Source organism: Panulirus ornatus, chromosome 20 (assembly GCF_036320965.1).
Source record: "Panulirus ornatus isolate Po-2019 chromosome 20, ASM3632096v1, whole genome shotgun sequence".
NCBI classification, from domain to species: domain Eukaryota; kingdom Metazoa; phylum Arthropoda; class Malacostraca; order Decapoda; family Palinuridae; genus Panulirus; species Panulirus ornatus.
The window spans coordinates 46,922,174-46,940,844 of NC_092243.1; the positions used below are offsets into that span (position 1 = coordinate 46,922,174).

Sequence of the window (18,671 nt, forward strand, 5' to 3'; positions counted from 1 at the left end):
AACATTTATTTATATTGCTTATACCTTTTTTCATAATGTTCCAAAGTTCAGTTTCTTATCAAAAATTCCATTTTCTAATCATTAATTAAAATTCCTTTTTCTTGATCTTATTAGCCAAGCTCTTTGAAAGAGATTTGTTCTAACTGACCTCCACATCCTTATATTTAGGACTTCACACAAGGTATAAGCACACATTGGAAGTGAATAAGTAGTGTAGAAAAAAATCACTGATGACAGAGAAGCTGGACTTTGTCAAGCATGCATTCTACTTTGTGAAAGTCCTTCTCACATATGTATATCTAATAATTATTTTTAGAAATAGACATAATATTAAGGCCCTTACCATTGTAAAAAAGGAACAGTTTTTACTCATGTGCCAAGTGGGAGTGACTTTTTTCACCAGTTTCACAATGGAGTAACCTAGCAAATAAATATTCTTGCATTTAAAAAATAGTCAGACTTGGTCAAGGAAATATATCAACACAAAAAGAAAAGGATTTGTTGAATGAGAAAGAAATAATTCTATAATGCCACAAAGTAGGTTTTTCATTTTTATTTTTCTCAAATTTATCATGTTAAAAACCTTGATTCCATAAAAGTAATCCTCATTTAGAAAAAAACACATCCCAATTTTCCAATTCATCACTTGAAAGGATTTTTGCCCATCCCCATAGGTCCACCACCCTGCTGAAGTTGCTTCATCATATTCTCAAGACCCTTGAAGCCTCCCATTTGCTGCAGGACACGAGGGTCCATCATTTTGGCCATCTGTTGATTCAACTGGTTCATCTGCATGTGGTTCACATTTTTTGACATGTCTCCTCCTATGAAAACAGTAATGTCATTAGTCTTCTGCAGTATTTTATCCAAAAAAAAAAAAAGGGGGGGTTTGCCCAAGATATTTTACAGAAAGGGAAAAAAAATGAAAGCATGAGGGAAAGTGTAGAAACAGAGGAAGGAGTAGGAGAGAAGACAGCCAGAGAGAGAAAGAGAGGGAGGAAACGGACAGAAAAAGAGAAAAGGCTTACCATGATTAAATTCAAAAGGTTTGCAATGTCTCTTACAGGCCCCATTCAAATTACACTTTCTTAAACCCCAAATTGTCCCTCAAATTTCAATATCTTTATTTCCTTATCATAACTTTAACACTTCCTTATTTTTCATGATTTCCATTTGGCTGAGAAAGTTATTATTCCTTACACAAACTAAGAAACAAGGAATTGTTATATTTCACAGAAAACCAACTTTCAAAATATATCAACAAATCTTTTCATTATAGCAAATATCGGATACTTGAAGGTGTAGATCTATTAAGTGCCAATGTATAAGGAAACGACTTTATCAACTATAATGCTTTGAATGCAGGGAAAAAGTAACATGGCATAAGCATGAAACATCCAAATGTATTTGGGTGGAAGATAAATAACCACCTGTAAATAAAAAAGAAAAGTGTTACCAAAAAATATTTAAATTCATCATTATCTTTTCTATCTATGGAGTAGATCAAGTGCAAACATGTATGTATCTTTTGTGAAATTTAATCTTATAGAAATGTGTCCAAAGCCTTAACCCAGCAGGCTAGCAACTGGCAGGTATGCCACATTCCCAAAGGTAAACTTGCCCTCCTAACACCCAGAATTTACAAAAAGAGTGTATGTACCAAAGCCACATAAATCATTCTTTTATTATTACCAATAAACATCCTAACTTCATTTTCTTTTATCAAAACTCTGCAGAAGTAAAAGTTCTCCACAATGTTTACTTACCCTTAAAGAGACCCTTCATTCCACCCATTTTTTTGACCATCTGAGCAAATTTTGCGTACTGATTAAGAAGGTCCTTAACTTCAATCTCCATAACTCCAGCTCCTCTTGCAACTCTACTTATCCGGTTTCCCTGCTTTTGAAACAGTTTATTTCCATCCAAACTGTCCAGTTCTGGAAGTGGAAGAAAATTACAATGATACCTAAATCTAATATATATATATAAAAAATTTTTGCAGGGAAAAAATGCAATTGAGTGGGAGATGTATAAAAGAAAGAGACAGGAGGTCAAGAGAAAGGCGCAAGAGGTGAAAAAGAGGGCAAATGAGAGTTGGGGTGAGAGAGTATCATTAAATTTTAGGGAGAATAAAAAGATGTTCTGGAAGGAGGTAAATAAAGTGCGTAAGACAAGGGAGCAAATGGGAACTTCAGTGAAGGGCGCAAATGGGGAGGTGATAACAAGAAGTGGTGATGTGAGAAGGAGATGGAGTGAGTATTTTGAAGGTTTGTTGAATGTGTTTCATGATAGAGTGGCAGATATAGGGTGTTTTGGTCGAGGTGGTGTGCAAAGTGAGAGGGTTACGGAAAATGATTTGGTAAACAGAGAAGAGGTAGTAAAAGCTTTGCGGAAGATGTAAGCCGGCAAGGCAGCAGGTTTGGATGGTATTGCAGTGGACTTTATTAAAAAAGGGGGTGACTGTATTATTGACTGGTTGGTAAGGTTATTTAATGTATGGATGACTCATGGTGAGGTGCCTGAGGATTGGCGGAATTCGTGCATAGTGCCATTGTACAAAGGCAAAGGGGATAAGAGTGAGTGCTCAAATTACAGAGGTATAAGTTTGTTGAGTATTCCTGGTAAATTATATGGGAGGGTATTGATTGAGAGGGTGAAGGCATGTACAGAGCATCAGATTGGGGAAGAGCAGTGCGGTTTCAGAAGTGGTAGAGGATGTGTGGATCAGGTGTTTGCTTTGAAGAATGTATGTGAGAAATACTTAGAAAAGCAAATGGATTTGTATGTAGCATTTATGGATCTGGAGAAGGCATATGATAGAGTTGATAGAGATGCTCTGTGGAAGGTATTAAGAATATATGGTGTGGGAGGCAAGTTGTTAGAAGCAGTGAAAAGTTTTTATCGAGGATGTAAGGCATGTGTACCTGTAGGAAGAGAGGAAAGTGATTGGTTCTCAGTGAATGTAGGTTTGCGGCAGGGGTGTGTGATGTCTCCATGGTTGTTTAATTTGCTTATGGATGGGGTTGTTAGGGAAGTGAATGCAAGAGTTTTGGAAAGAGGGGCAAGTATGAAGTCTGTTGGGGATGAGAGAGCTTGGGAAGTGAGTCAGTTGTTGTTCGCTGATGATACAGCGCTGGTGGCTGATTCATGTGAGAAACTGCAGAAGCTGGTGACTGAGTTTGGTAAAGTGTGTGAAAGAAGAAAGTTAAGAGTAAATGTGAATAAGAGCAAGGTTATTAGGTACAGTAGGGTTGAGGGTCAAGTCAATTGGAAGGTAAGTTTGAATGGAGAAAAACTGGAGGAAGTAAAGTGTTTTAGATATCTGGGAGTGGATCTGGCAGCGGATGGAACCATGGGAGCGGAAGTGGATCATAGGGTGGGGGAGGGGGCGAAAATCCTGGGAGCCTTGAAGAATGTGTGGAAGTCGAGAACATTATCTCGGAAAGCAAAAATGGGTATGTTTGAAGGAATAGTGGTTCCAACAATGTTGTATGGTTGCGAGGTGTGGGCTATGGATAGAGTTGTGCGCAGGAGGATGGATGTGCTGGAAATGAGATGTTTGAGGACAATGTGTGGTGTGAGGTGGTTTGATCGAGTAAGTAACGTAAGGGTAAGAGAGATGTGTGGAAATAAAAAGAGCGTGGTTGAGAGAGCAGAAGAGGGTGTTTTGAAATGGTTTGGGCACCTGGAGAAAATGAGTGAGGAAAGATTGACCAAGAGGATATATGTGTCGGAGGTGGAGGGAACGAGAAGTGGGAGACCAAATTGGAGGTGGAAAGATGGAGTGAAAAAGATTTTGTGTGATCGGGGCCTGAACATGCAGGAGGGTGAAAGGAGGGCAAGGAATAGAGTGAACTGGATCGATGTGGTATACCAGGGTTGACGTGCTGTCAGTGGATTGAATCAGGGCATGTGAAGCGTCTGGGGTAAACCATGGAAAGCTGTGTAGGTATGTATATTTGCGTGTGTGGACGTATGTATATACATGTGTATGGGGGTGGGTTGGGCCATTTCTTTCGTCTGTTTCCTTGCGCTACCTCGCAAACGCGGGAGACAGCGGCAAAAAAAAAAAAAGAAAAAAAAAAATTCATGTCATAGCAATTACCCTCAAATGAGTCACTAAATTTAGTGCTGTTCCTGAGGAATATTCTTTCTACAACTACTTTTTGATTATTTTTACCATACGTTACATATCTCAACATCACCTCTGTCATGTACCAATATAAATGAATGCCTCTTAAATCATCATGCTCAATGTATAAAATCTAACATACAATGATGTCCTTCCATAAATCTTTAACCCATTCACTGACATTGGGTCATATATATGTCAGTGTTTCATTTTCTGCTTACTACAGCGGGGGTGTATAAAATCAAATTCTTAAACCAGCTGCCTCTGCTTCTAGTTAAAATATGCATTGACACTTTAGGTGGGATCCCAGGCACTGCTACCGGATGCAACTGCCTAAATCTTTTTCCATACACTGGTCAGTTTATGTGAACATGTCAACGTAGTCTGTACGAGATATGCACCCTCTTATGTAATAATTTGTGTAGCTCTAACAGATCAATACATATTAGCAATGAACCTTTGGTAACTGGATCTGACAAAATACTTCAAAAATATTACACATCTAACTTTGTATGCCAAACATACGCAGAAAGGTACTCCTGGAGTATCTCATACACCTGGCAGTACAACATAAATCAAAAGGTGCATAATACATGTGAGGAATTGTTCACTTGGGTGAAGTTTATTATTTCATTTAGAAAATTATATTCTACTACTATCAAATGACAAAGTCAAAAAGATATTTCTTAAGAATTCTGAAAATCCCCACATACACAGTGTCTACAGTGGATATTAGGACTGTCACAGTAAATTGGTTAACATTAGCTAATACCTTACTCTACCTTTTGTGACCTTTCCAACATATGACAAAATCATCTACATATATGTGAATGAGTCTATTTCCTTTTCTTGTTAACTCTTCACAGTAAGATACCAAATCCAAGGCATTAATGCCCTCTGAAGGTTGGGCTTGTGAGGAAAATACAAAGTTCTGCCTAATCTCTACGTAATGAGAAACGTCTCAAAGAAATACTGTGAGGTTGTTGATAAAAGGAAAAAGACAAAGTTCAGTAATGCTAATCTAGCAGTAGAAAGAAAGAAACAAGCATTACACCTTCAGCTGAAAACTCTAAAACAACATTTATAGGATAATGCTGTGACTCAGCCATAGAAGGAGGTAATATTCAGTTTAGTTTGAGGCTCCTCCTGTTAAATCAGTAACGAGAAACAGAAGAGCAACATACATTAATTGGGTTTCTATCACTGTACCTTCATCTGTCATGCTATCCATGATGGTCATGAGCCTCTTAAGTCGTGCCATACTCTCTTGCTCACCCCCTTTAGTTAGGAAGTCTGTGCTAAACCCAGGTAACATACCCTGCAACAAACAAAAATATTATTACAATGCTCTGAACCATAGCAAAACATAGTGGAACACACACCAATATTAACAATGATGTGATTTTATACAAAAACTATCTAAACCTTTTTTACCAGCTCCTGTTATCATTTGATCATCCACAACCCTTGAACTACTGCACCCGTATGTATATGGTACCTAGGTAACCTCTCAACTCGTATATTTACAAAATGAGATTTACTGCCACAATTCCAAGTCTAAGTTCTACGTTAGGATATGAGAGGGGATATATGGGAGCTGGATATTTTCACAGGACATAGCATGCTATCCTGCTCTCCAAGTATGAGAGAGGAACTTATTAAACAATATGTGTAGATGCTGATGCCATAGCATAAATACCTGGTGAATTCTTTGGGGGCCATCACCCCTTCAACCCAGGCTAGGCGCACGGTGTTGGATTGGGTCATTGTTAAACAAAGCTCTTGGAAGCCACAACCCACAGGCCAACTTAACCCCTACAACCTGCAGGGTTAGTACACTTTGCAGGTACTTGTCCAGTGCACTCCTAAACCTCTCTACCGTGCGATAGCGAGGCAGCACCAGGAAACACAAAGAAAGGCACATCCACGCACACATATACATATATGCACTTGTACACATGTTTTTTTTTCATCCATATTCGCCATTTCCTGCATTAGAGGTAGCATTAAGAGGAGAGGAGTGAGCCTTAGAGGGAATATTCTCATTGGCCCACTTCTCTGTTCCTTCTTTTGGAAAATTAAAAATAGGAGGGGAGGATTTCCAGCCCCCCTCTCCCTCCTCTTTTAGTCGCCTTCTATGACACACAGGAAATATGTGAGAAAAGAATGAGTGAGGAAAGATTGACAAAGAGGATATATGTGTCAGAGGTAGACAGAACAAGGAGAAGCATGAGACCAAATTGAAGGTGAAATGATGGAGTGAAAAAAGATTTTGAGTGATCGGGGCCTGAACATACAGGAGGGTGAGAGGTGTGCAAGGAATAGAGTGAACTGGAACGATGTGGTATACCGGGGTCGACGTGCTGTAAATGAACTGAACCAGGGCATGTAAAACATCCGGAGAAAACCATGGAAAGGTCTGCAGAGCCTGGATGTGTATCCCTAGGGAGCTGTAATTTTGGTGCATTACACATGACAGCTAGAGACAATGAACGAATGTGGCCTTTTCTGTCTGTTTTCCTGGTGCTACCTCGCTGAAGCAGAGGGTAGAGATTGATGTGGGTAAAATTGAAAGTGGATGGAGAGAAATGGGTGATTATTGGTGCCTATGCACCTGGTCATGAGAAGAAAGATCATGAGGCAAGTTTTTTGGAGCAGCTGAGTTAGTGTGTTAGCAGCTTTGAAGCATGAGACTGGTTTATAGTGATGGGTGATTTAAATGCAAAGGAGACTAATAGGGCAGTTGAGAGTATAATTGGTGTACATGAGGTGTTCAATGTTGTAAATGGAAATGGTGTAAAGCTTGTGGATTTATGTGCTGAAAAAGACTGGTGATTGGGAATACCTGGTTAAAAAAGACAGATGCACATAAGTATACATATGTAATTAGGAGAGATGGTCAAAGGGCATTATTGGATTATGTGTTAATTGATAAGTGTGAACAAGAGGGACTTTTGGATGTTGATATGTTGAGAGGGGCAGCTGGAGGGATGTCTGATCACTATCTTGTGGAAGCAAAGTGAAGATTTGTAGAGGTTTTCAAAAAAGAAGAAAGAATGTTGGGGAGAAGAGAGTAAGTGAGCTTGGAAAGGAGACTTGTGAGAGGAAGTACCAAGAGAGACTGAATGTAGAATGGCAAAAGGTGAGAGTAAATGACATGAGGGGAGTGAGTGAGGAATGGGATATATTCAGGGAAGCAGTGTTGGCTTGTGCAAAGGATGCATTTGACATGAGAAAGGTGGGAGGTGAGCAGATTAGAAAGGGTAGAGTGGTGGGATGGAGTAAGATTGTTAGTGAAATCCAGCAAGGCGGCTGGTTTGGATGTTACTGCAGTGGAATTTATGAAAAAAGGGGATGACTGTGTTGTTGACTGGTTGGTAAGGATATTCAATGTATGTATGGATCATGGTGAAATGCCTAAGGATTGCTAGAATACATGCATAGTGCCATTGTACAAAGGCAAAGGGGATAAAGGTGAGTGTTCAAACTACAGAGGTATAAGTTTGTTGAGTATTCCTGGGAAATTATATGGGAGGGTATTGATTGAGAGGGTAAAGGCATTTACAGAACACCAGATTGTGGAAAAGCAGTGTGGTTTCAGAAGTGGTAGAGGGTGTGTGGATAAGGAGTTTGCTTTGGAGAATGTATGTGAGAAATCCTTAGAAAAACAGATAGATTTGCATGTAGCATTTATGGTTCTAGAGAAGGCATATGATAGGGTTGATAGAGATGCTTTGTGGAAGGTTTTAAGGGTATATGGTATGGAAGGTAAGTTGCGAGAAGCAGTGAAATGTTTTAACCAAGGATGTATTGCATGTGTACGAGTAGGAGGAGAGGAGAGTAATTGGTTTTCAGCGAATGTCGTTTTGTGGCAGGGGTGTGCGATGCCCCCATGGTTGTTAAATTTGTTTATGGATGGGGTGGTTAAGGAGGTAAGTGCTAAAGTTTTGGAGAGAGGGGCAAGTATGCAGTCTGTTGGGAATGAGAGGGTCTAAGAAAGGAGTCACTTGCTGTTCGCCGATGATACAGCTCTGGTGGCAGATTCGAGTAAGAAACTGCAGAGGTTGGTGACTGAGTTTGGAAAAGTGTTAGAAAGGAAAAAGTTGAGAGTAAATGTGAATAAGAGCAAGGTTATTAAGTTTAGTAGGGTTGAGGGACATGTTAATTGGGATGTAAGTTTAAATATAGGAAAATTGGAGGAAGTGAAGTGTGTCAGATATCTGGGAGTGGACTTAGCAGCGAATGGAACCATGGAAGTGGAAGTGAGTCACAGGGTGGGGAAGGAGGTGAAGGTTCTATGAGCAGTGAAGAATGAGTGGAAGGAGAGAATGTTTTCTCAGAGAGCAAAAATGGATATGTTTGAAGGAATAGTAGTTCCAGCAGCTTTATGTGGTTGTGAGGCATGGGCTATAGATAAGGTTGTATGGAGGAGGGTGAATGTGATGGAAATGATATGTTTAAGGGCAATATGTGGTGTGAGATGGTTTGATTGAGTAAGTAATGAAAGGGTAAGAGAGATATGTGGAAATAAAAAGTGTGTGGTTGAGGGAGCAGAAGAGCGTGTGTTGAAATGGTTTGGGCATAAGGAGAGAATGAGAGAGGAAAGATTCACAAAGATGATATATATGTCAGAAGTGGAGGGAATAGGAAGCAGGAGACTGAGTGATCGGGGCCTAAACATAGAGAAGGGTAAGAAGCATGCAAGGAATAGAGTGAAATGGAATGATGTAGTATACTGGGGTCGATGGGCTGTTAAAGGACAGAACCAGGACATGTGAAGCATCTGGTGTAAACCATGGAAAGGTGTGGGGCCTGGATGTGGATAGGGAGCTGTGGCTTTGGTGCATTACATGTGACAGCCAGAGACTGAGTGTGAATGAATGTGATCTTTTTTCGTCTGTTTTCCTGGTGCTATATATGTATATGTGTGGATGGGCCATCCTTTCTTCGTCTGTTCCCTGCTGCTAACTCTGGTGGCAGATTCGAGTAAGAAACTGCAGAGGTTGGTGACTGAGTTTGGAAAAGTGTTAGACAGGAGAAAATTGAGAGTAAATGTGAATAAGAGCAAGGTTATTAAGTTTAGTAGGGTTGAGGGACATGTCAATTGGGATGTAAGTTTAAATATAGAAAAATTGGAGGAAGTGAAGTGTTTCAGATACCTGGGAAAGGACTTAGCAGTGAATGGAACTATGGAAGTGGAAGTGAGTCACAGGGTGGGGAAGGAGGTGAAGGTTCTATGAGCAGTGAAGAATGTGTGGAAGGAGAGAATATTTTATCGGAGAGCAAAAATGGATATGTTTGAAGGAACGATAGTTTCAACAATTCTATATGGTTGTGGGCATGGGCTATAAATAGGGTTGTACGGAGGAGGGTGGATGTGATGGAAATGATATGTTTAAGGACAATATGTGGTGTGAGATGGTTTGATTAAGTAATGAAAGGGTAAGAGAGACGTGTGGAAATAAAAAGTGTGTGGTTGAGAGAGCAGAAGAGGGTGTGTTGAAATGGTTTGGACACATGGAGAGAACGAGTGAGGAAAGATTCACAAAGATGATATATATGTCAGAAGTGGAGGGAGTAGGAAGCAGGAGACCAAATTGGAGGTGGAAGGATGGAGTGAAAAATATTTTGAGTGATCGGGGCCTGAACATAGAGGGTGAGAAGCATGCAAGGAATACAGTGAAATGGAATGATGTGGTATACTGGGGTTGATGTGCTGTTAAAGGACTGAACCAGGACATGTGAATATCTGGTGTAAACCATGGAAAGGTGTGGGGCCTGGATGTAGAAGATAGGGAGCTGTGGCTTTGGTGCATTACACATGACTGCTAGAAAATGAGTGTAAATGAATGTGACCTTTTTTTGTCTGTTTTCCTGGTGCTATATATGTATATGTGTGGATGGGCCATTCTTTCTTTGTCTGTTCCCTGCTGCTAACTTTCTGACTCAGGAAACGGTGATCAAGTATAAAAAATAAATTTTATTCATTTATTTTATTAAACTTGATCGCCGTTTCCCGCATCAGCGAGGTAGCACCAGGAAACAGATGAAGAAAAAATGGCCCATCCATTCATAAATACATATATACTAAAATGCCCATACACACATACATATATACATATACATACATAGGCATATACATATATACACATTTACATATTCATACTTGCTTGCCTTCATCCGTTTCTTGCGCTACCCCATCCCACAAGAAACAGCATTGCTTCCCCCTGCTTCACAAAGGCAGCACCAGGAAAACACACAAAAAGGCCACATTTGTTCACACTCAGACTCTAGCTGCCATGTGTAATGCACCAAAACCACAGCTCCCTATCCACATACAGGCCCCACAGACCTTTCCATGGTTTACCCCAGATGTTTCACATACCTGGTTCAGTCAATTGACAGCAAGTCAAACCCAGTATACCACATCATTCCAATTTACTATTCCTTGCACACCTCTCACCCTTCTGTATGTTCAGGTTCAGATCACTCAAAATCTTTTTCACTCCATCCTTCCTCCTCCACTTTGGTCTCCCGCTTCTTATTCCCTCCACTTCTGACACATATATCCTCTTTGTAAATCTTTCCTCACTCATTCTTTCCATATGTCCAAACCACTTTAACACACCCTCTTCTGCTCTCTCAGAGATGTTATCCAATTCTGCCTGCTCAAAGGAACACCAAAAGTGAAAAGTAACCTTTGGCTGAATCAAAGAGAGTACAGTCTAATGAAAGGATTTCTTATTCCAATGGAGTCTACATTTTTCTATTACTGGAGGCACAACCTTTGGCTGCATGAGCCTTTAGAAGGTCCTGGGTAACACCAAGACTCTTTCATAGAAACTGATCCTCGGGTGATTATAAATAAAAATATACATACAAACATGCTAATGGAAGTGACTTCACCTCTGGTGAAACATGGAATATTCATCTTGAAGGGCTGTTGGGACCAATCAATAAGTTAAAGGACTTGGGCACTTCCTGAAAGTCTGTTTTCTGGTTGCTTACCAAAATCCAACTCCACAGGTATAAGGCCTAGTGAAGTCTTCAGGTGAGCTTCACCCCACAGCCCAGGCTGGGACCAGGCTGTTGTATTGGGTCCTAGGTCAACTGAGCTCTTAGATACTGCAGCTCGTGGGCCCACATAGCTTGGCTGGTCTTGTACACTTTGTAGATACTTGTCAAGTGCACTCTTAAGCTTCTCTACTGTGCAAAGCAGTATCATATATCCAACAATCCATAGTATATGGCCCCAATAAAATGTATGAAAGTCAAAATACATCCAATGTGCTTGAGATCTGGAGAATTATAGACCCTGTTGGTATGGACGGGCAGCTGTCCAATGTGCTTGAGATCTGGAGAATTAGAGACCCTGCTGGTATGGACTGGAAGCTGTTAGAAAGAAGATGCCTTCACCAGATGGTGACTGCTGACAGGGAGTTCTAGGAAGAGCTATTGCATCAGCCATGGTTTAGATTGTTTGCAAAGGGTGAGAGGCATAAACCTCACCTGAATGAGAGGGTTGCAGGCCCCCAAATCCCAAGAGATCCATGAATGAATCTTGTAAGCTCATGGGACGGACCAAACCTGTAGAGAGAAATCATTTCTTCGAAAAAATGAAAGGTTATGTATATTAAATGTTGTTCCCAATACGTAGAGTGTATGCATTCCATAAAGTACAAAATACATTGTTTCATATTCTTAGGTTCTACAGGTGGCAGAATACAAGAAAAAACATGTGGCAGCACCAGCGTATTCTGTGACAAAATAACGTTGGGTCATAAATTACATCAACCTCTTCCAGTTGAGGTAGTCTTAATGAAGGTTAACTGTTTAAGCTATTAACTGTAAACATGGAAAAAGGGAACAGGGATGCATGAAAAGATGATTAAACAGGAAATGACAATGGTATTAAGACACTGCAAACATTATGAAATACATTTATTGATCCTTAACCACTCTTAAAATCAGATGAAACTACCGATGATTCTTATCTGATTCACAGTGAGTTGCAAAACTTTCTCTACAACCAGTTATGTATGGATAGAATAAAATAATATCTAAAAGCCCTCAATCAAAATTTTAAATGAATACTAACTAAGTACTGGATGTATGCAAATGAAGCCATCTTTCATTTCTTCCAGATGCTGCCTTGCTAAATTAGGAAAGGTGAATGGTATATAAAAAATTAAGACCATCATTAAAAGCTTCAGTTTCTTACCATAATTTGTGACATAGGTCCCATTTTCCGCACATTCTGAAACTGTTCATACATATCTCTAAGGGTGAAATGGCCATGCTGCAGCTTCTTGATGAGTGCTTCATTATCTTCTAGTTTCAAATCATTGACCTGCCAACAAAGAGTATCTCATTATTCCAAAGTGAATACCATCCATAAAATATATATCTGTGCAAAGCCTTCACAATTAAGCTAACATAATCTGTGATATTCCTACCTTTGAAAACAGTAATGTACAAAGACTATCACAGTAATGTACAAAGACTATCACAAGATCATAAGCACATATCTTGTACTAATCTGTAGCATCTTTATCTTACTATATTCTTTCAGTTTTTCAATTCCACAACTCCTCTTTGGCTGGTATGCTTGTAGTTAATGTTAACCTCTTTTCTTCATCAATCCTCATCATTACTTAACATGCTTATTTCTGTGAATCATCAGTTCTCATGAAAATAAAAATCCATCACAGTTTTTTTACTATACGATGCAGAAGCCATGCCCTATACCCTTTCCTCTTATCACTTAATATATCAAGTAAGCAGTTCTATCATGATCAACAGTCTTAATACATCTAAGATCTAAAGTGAGCACTTTATATGAGTGCCTTACAAATATATTCAATACTGGTACACCACCTATTTTCAAGCACTCTTGGTTCCAAAGCCTTGCCGGATTAAGCATTTTGCTGGACCAACCATGGTCATGTAATAATAATTCATCAACACACCTCTAACCTGCTAATTATACATCTCCCATGAATCTAAAGTATACCATGGACTGCTAGAAATTTAAATTAAACAAATATTAAATGTCTGAGCACCCTAAGATGGTAAGTCTGTCCTTAGATTGTTTGCATCCTGTGGGGTCATCTTTGTCTTCTGTTGTTAGTGTTTTCCTAGGTGTGCATCGCCAGAATAATACATCTGCTCAGGACTGAGGTGCTCATCAGCTATGAGTTTTGCAAATTCGTCCACATACTCAGCAGCTCCTTTGTGGTTTGCAGAGAGCTTTTCTCCGAACACTTCATTCATGAAAATTCTATGACGCTTCTTGAGTCTTTGAAGCCATATAGTCACGCTCATGTTATAATTTTAAGTTCTTTATGGAATAATTTAGCCTAGTCCATTATGATGCTACCTGACAAGACCACCCCATCACTCTGACGCTGTCGAAACCATTCCATCATCACCTGATTGTGCTCAGTAATCTTACCATCTTTCATAGTTTTTCTAATCGTTATTTGCTTCTTGAATCGCTGTCTGCATAGAATTTCAATATTTTCTCCCTTTGCTTATTTATATCATAAATAGTTGATGAACCAACACTGAAGATGTCATACAGCTTACGCACCGAAACACCATGGTCCATTTTTTTCAACAGTTCTACTTTATCTTGGATCGATATGGACGGGTGTTTACGTTTGATACCATGACTAACACTCTCATATGTCTTAGAAGCCATAGCTAGGGTTAAATTTAAGCAAAATAAGGTAAGAATCTCACAGAACTACGGTATCACCACCAAGTGCAGTATAAAGAATGTAAATAAGCGTGCCCTTCACACAACACCATCTGTGGCCACCCAGTAAACTTGTCTGGTGGCCACGATAATTTTAAGTTCACTCACATAATTTTGTCTGGACTAAAGGAGAAGCCGAACCATCAGTTGCTGGAAATTCAGCGGTGTACCTGTACATATATTCCTTGTTTCAATCACCATTCAATCTAATTTACCGGCTCCCTTAACTGTGTAGCTGTTGGAACAATCACAATTAAATGTCCCCAACTGTTGGAGGAGTCACTAGTAATAATAGTCACAACATAATTCTACTGACTCTTACACTGTTTTCCTTCTGAAATGAAGCCTCCTGGCCTATCTTTATTTATATAAAGCTACTCTTCCAGTTTAATCAAAAGGCTAATTTAGCAATTACTTGCCATTTCAAACACACTGGTCTCCATTCCTCTGCAAATATATATGTGGACATAATTTTCTGGAACACACCCATAACTACTAAAAAAAGCAATGGTCTTATGAGTAATCCATATCATAATGAAGGTTATTTTCATAAGGCTGGAGCCTGACCATTCACTGTTTAAGTCAAAGGAAATTTCTGTTCTCCTAAGGATGATGGTACTGAGTTTTCTTAAAACTGACTATATATAGGGTGAATATTATTTCCCTTCTCTGGCATATAAGGTGATGGTTGAAAATTTTAGCACTATAAACAGTTTTGGCTTCAGCCCTTATCTAAGGTCTTACAATTCTCATTACTGAGCGATATGTCCCTCTTGGTTTCCAATAATTCAATTCTACATTATTATCATTACCAAAATAGGTGGAATAATGAAGAAGTCCTTTCTCAAGATATTGAAGTGTAAATACCAAAAATATGATAGATGTATGCAGAAACACAAACATAAATCAGAGAGAGAATGAACATGAGTGAATGCAGCCTTTCTTTGTTCCTGACGCTACCTTACTAGAGCGGGAAACAGCAGACAAATAGGAAGGAAAAACGAAATAATTCACTACTGTTTTCATATTTGATCACCATTTCCCACATCTGTGAGGCAGCACCATGCACAAAGCAAGAAAAGCCACATTTGCATGCATTCATTCTCTAGCTGTCATATGTAATGCACCGAAACAACAACTCCCTATCCACAACCAAGCCCCATACACCTTTCCATGGTTACTCTGGCCACTTCACATGCTCTGTTTCAATCCACTGACAACACACTGACCCCTGTAGACCACATCATTCTAATTCAACCTATCCCTTGCTCATCTTTTGCCCTCTTACATGTTCAGGCCCCGATCACTCTAAACTCTTTTCACTCCAACCTTCCACCTCCAATTTGGCCTCCCCTTTTTGCTCCCTCCACTTCTGACACATATATCCTTTTTGCCAACCTTTCATCACATCCTCTTCAACTTTCTCAACAAAAGTTTTACTTCCACTCTTCTCTCTTTAACTTTTATCATTTACTTGAACAAACCAACTCATAGCAGATATAAACTTCAAACACTCCACAAGCTCTGATGGTAATCTGGCTCGAGGTCTCTCTCCCAAACTATCACTGTTGTCCTTTGTTTCACTTACTGCTCTAATAATTCTATAAATTTGATATCTATTCTTTGACTTTCTAAACTCCGGCTACAAGGCCATGACATCCTCTCACCTGAGATTGTCTACCTAAAGGATTTCAGTATTCACTATAGGGAATGGCTGAACTTCCCAACTTACAGGTGGTGAGGGGATTGAAATCCTCACATTCTCCATTCTCATTTATCTAGAGCAAATTATCACCCATCCCACCCATACTCCTAACCACTGTGATCACTCTCCTAATTGTTTTTCACCTCTAATCCTCCACGCTGTAAATACACAATTTCGCCCCAATTAGTTCATCTGATCACAACAATCTCATAAATGTATCTATTCTAACAGCACCTCCCCCTCAAGAAGTTCCTTCTAAAAGTAAATATTGGCACCTCAACAAAACTGACTGGAATAACTCATGAAATTTCTTTTCTGACTTTCCTTAAATAAACTGCAGTCTGTTATGTGGTGATGCTTCTGTCTCCAACAAACACAGTAGAGGCTACTGTTGAGGAAATGTATGCATTTATCCCTCTTCTTCTAAGACAAACTCTTCTAATTCATGGTTCTACTGTTCTTGTTCTGAAGCTATTCAGGATAGGGATCAAGCATATCAGGCTTGGAAAACCTGTCTTTCCTGTGACTCCCATTCAGCATTTTTCACTGCCCATAATCACTGCAAGTACGTTATCCGTGATGCAAAGTGCTCCTTTATTCAAAGGAAGAGTGATAACATCTATTTATGCACTGATAGGTCTTTCTGGTCTTTAGCTAAGAGCATTGCTATCAATTTCTGTCCCTCTAACTTTCATCCAATTTTTCGTTCTGATAGTATCATAGCTTGTCTCACCTATACACAAAGCAACTCTATCTGATTCTTGTCTCTCCTCTAACTCTATCTAGGGTGACTTAAACATTCCTTCACCCCCTACCCTGACACTTCTCTTAATAATCATATGCCCCTCCCTGTAATCTCTTTCAAACTGCCCAAATAACAGTTATCTCCCAGAACACAAGCATCCATACCGATGTACTGAAAGAGTCTACCTTCACTCTTGCACTGATACATGCTCAACTGTACTCTGTTAACATAAGAAATGTCAAATGAGCACTGCCCACTTCTTACACAATGAAACTTGTGATTAATTGTATAGGAAATGAGTGCTGATAAATCAAATTACAACTCTTTGTAAATCTGATAATCAATGCCATTTTTCAGGTAACAACGTTTGTCATAAGGGAACAAACACCATGCTAGATCATTTGGCTTTAAATAGCAATAATAAAATTGTGCCTTTATTGACTTAAAGGTATCATATTTGTAAAATTATTAACAAGGACTGAAAAAATTCAGTAACAGATTCTAAATTTCTTTCAATCTTTGTTGATCATTTTACAAATATGCTAACTTTAAGTTAATTAAGGCACATTTCATTATTGTGCTGTAAAGCTGAATTATCTGGCACAGTTTTTGTACTCATATGACAGTTGTTGTAATCATTACATGTATAAAGCTGTAATTTAACTCATCAGCACGCAATGTCTCAACAAACAATCATGAGCATTTCTATAGAAGTGGGCAGGACTTATCTCACATTTCATATGTAAATGGAGTATGTACAAAGAATGAAATATTGCCCACTAATTACCAAAATGCCCACTGCACATTTCTGTATGCATCCATACCAACACATATTTCTAAAGAGAAATCCATACTTGATTGTATCTTAAACATCAGAACACTCTTCTGTTCTCCCACTAACCTCTGGCCTTAAAAAAAAAATCAAGATACACAATCAAGAGCAAGTTGTCTGTTACTATACCATACTTGCGACCATCATTCTCATCAGAAGAATGCCATCTCAAATGCTCTTAAGAGTAGATTATACAAAGCAAACCAAAATTTTTCTGTTACAATGCAGACCATACCTTTTCAATAAGCCCCTCTATATCACCCATGCCTAGAAGTTTGGAGATGAATGGCTTTGTTTTGAACTCCTCAAAGTTGTCAATATGTTCACCAGTGCCTGAAATTAAACATTCCATACTTTACCATAGTTTAATTAAACTGCCTGTAAATCAAGTTAGTGATATTAGTACGCATACAATTCAACAATGCTTGATCCCATGCTTTTGCACTGCATTTTACCTTTCTTTCTTTCTTTCTTTCAAACTATTCGCCATTTCCCGCATTAGCGAGGTAGCATTAAGAACAGAGGACTGGGCCTTTGAGGGGACATCCTCACCTGGCCCCCTTCTCTGTTCCTTCTTTTGGAAAATTAAAAAATAATAAGAGGGGAGGATTTCCAGCCCCCTGCTCCCTCCCCTTTTAGTCGCCTTGTACAACACACAGGGAATACTTGGGAAGTATTCTTTCTCCCCTATCACCAGGGATAGCATTTTAACTTATTACAAAAAAATCTAAAAATAATGCATTTGGAATGCACACATTTCAGGTGATCTTTTGGTGTACCAATTCAGATGATAAGCTTACTGCAAGAGGTAAATACATGTGAGAGGGTGAAAGTACCTATACAAATCAGAGTGAAGCACTATATCACCTCTCAGCCAATCATAACATACTGCATGCCATCTCAGAACTAATAACAATGCCCATCTTTTGCTGCTGCTCAGTTTTTCCTGTGCCCTGCCTAACTTAAGTTGTACCTTTATGAGTTATTTCCACTTTACTACTTTCCATCAGTCAATCCTATGATGCTGCAATCTTAAAGAGGAAATACAAGTGTGTTAAGTTTCTACGGCAGGGATTAACCAACAAATTATCAAATTACAACAGAAAACACTGCAGGTTCAGTAAGACTACTGGGAACACTAACAATAATTAAGTGTTTTCAGATATGATGACAGTAACATATCACTGTACAAGGACAACCAGGACATCTGTGGCATGAGCATGTTCACAGTGTGAAGTTGCACTCAGACATGAATGCTTCTAAATCACCACCAAGAACACAAACAAAATTTTTCAGCTTAGTCTATTTAAAGCTATTTAATATGATTACATCTATCTATCAATTTATATCTCTGATGCCTGTTCCCACTGGGTACTCCCTAAAGTGGGTGGCCACGGCAAAAGCCTCCATAACTGGCAAACTCAATAGCTGCTTCTTAGCCTTTAATGCCTCACCCTTAACAGGCCACTGGCAGAGGGCAACTCTAGCATCTATTTA

The 18,671-nt window shown here is 39.2% G+C and overlaps 1 protein-coding gene across 2 annotated transcripts in view; it reads right to left on the bottom strand.

Moving 5' to 3' along the window:
* Positions 1 to 538: 538 nt before the first annotated feature.
* The window catches only part of Srp54k (signal recognition particle 54k), a 55,294-nt gene continuing 37,161 nt past the window's right edge, over positions 539 to 18,671 (bottom strand). For both annotated transcript variants that reach the window (XM_071674849.1, XM_071674850.1), the window contains exons 7-11: positions 17,410 to 17,507; positions 12,354 to 12,482; positions 5,342 to 5,450; positions 1,767 to 1,937; positions 539 to 824 (exon numbers count right to left, since the gene is read on the bottom strand). In XM_071674849.1, coding sequence (XP_071530950.1) covers positions 643 to 824; positions 1,767 to 1,937; positions 5,342 to 5,450; positions 12,354 to 12,482; positions 17,410 to 17,507 — 689 coding nt within the window. In that variant the 3' untranslated portion in view covers positions 539 to 642. The remainder of the gene's footprint in view (positions 825 to 1,766; positions 1,938 to 5,341; positions 5,451 to 12,353; positions 12,483 to 17,409; positions 17,508 to 18,671) is intronic.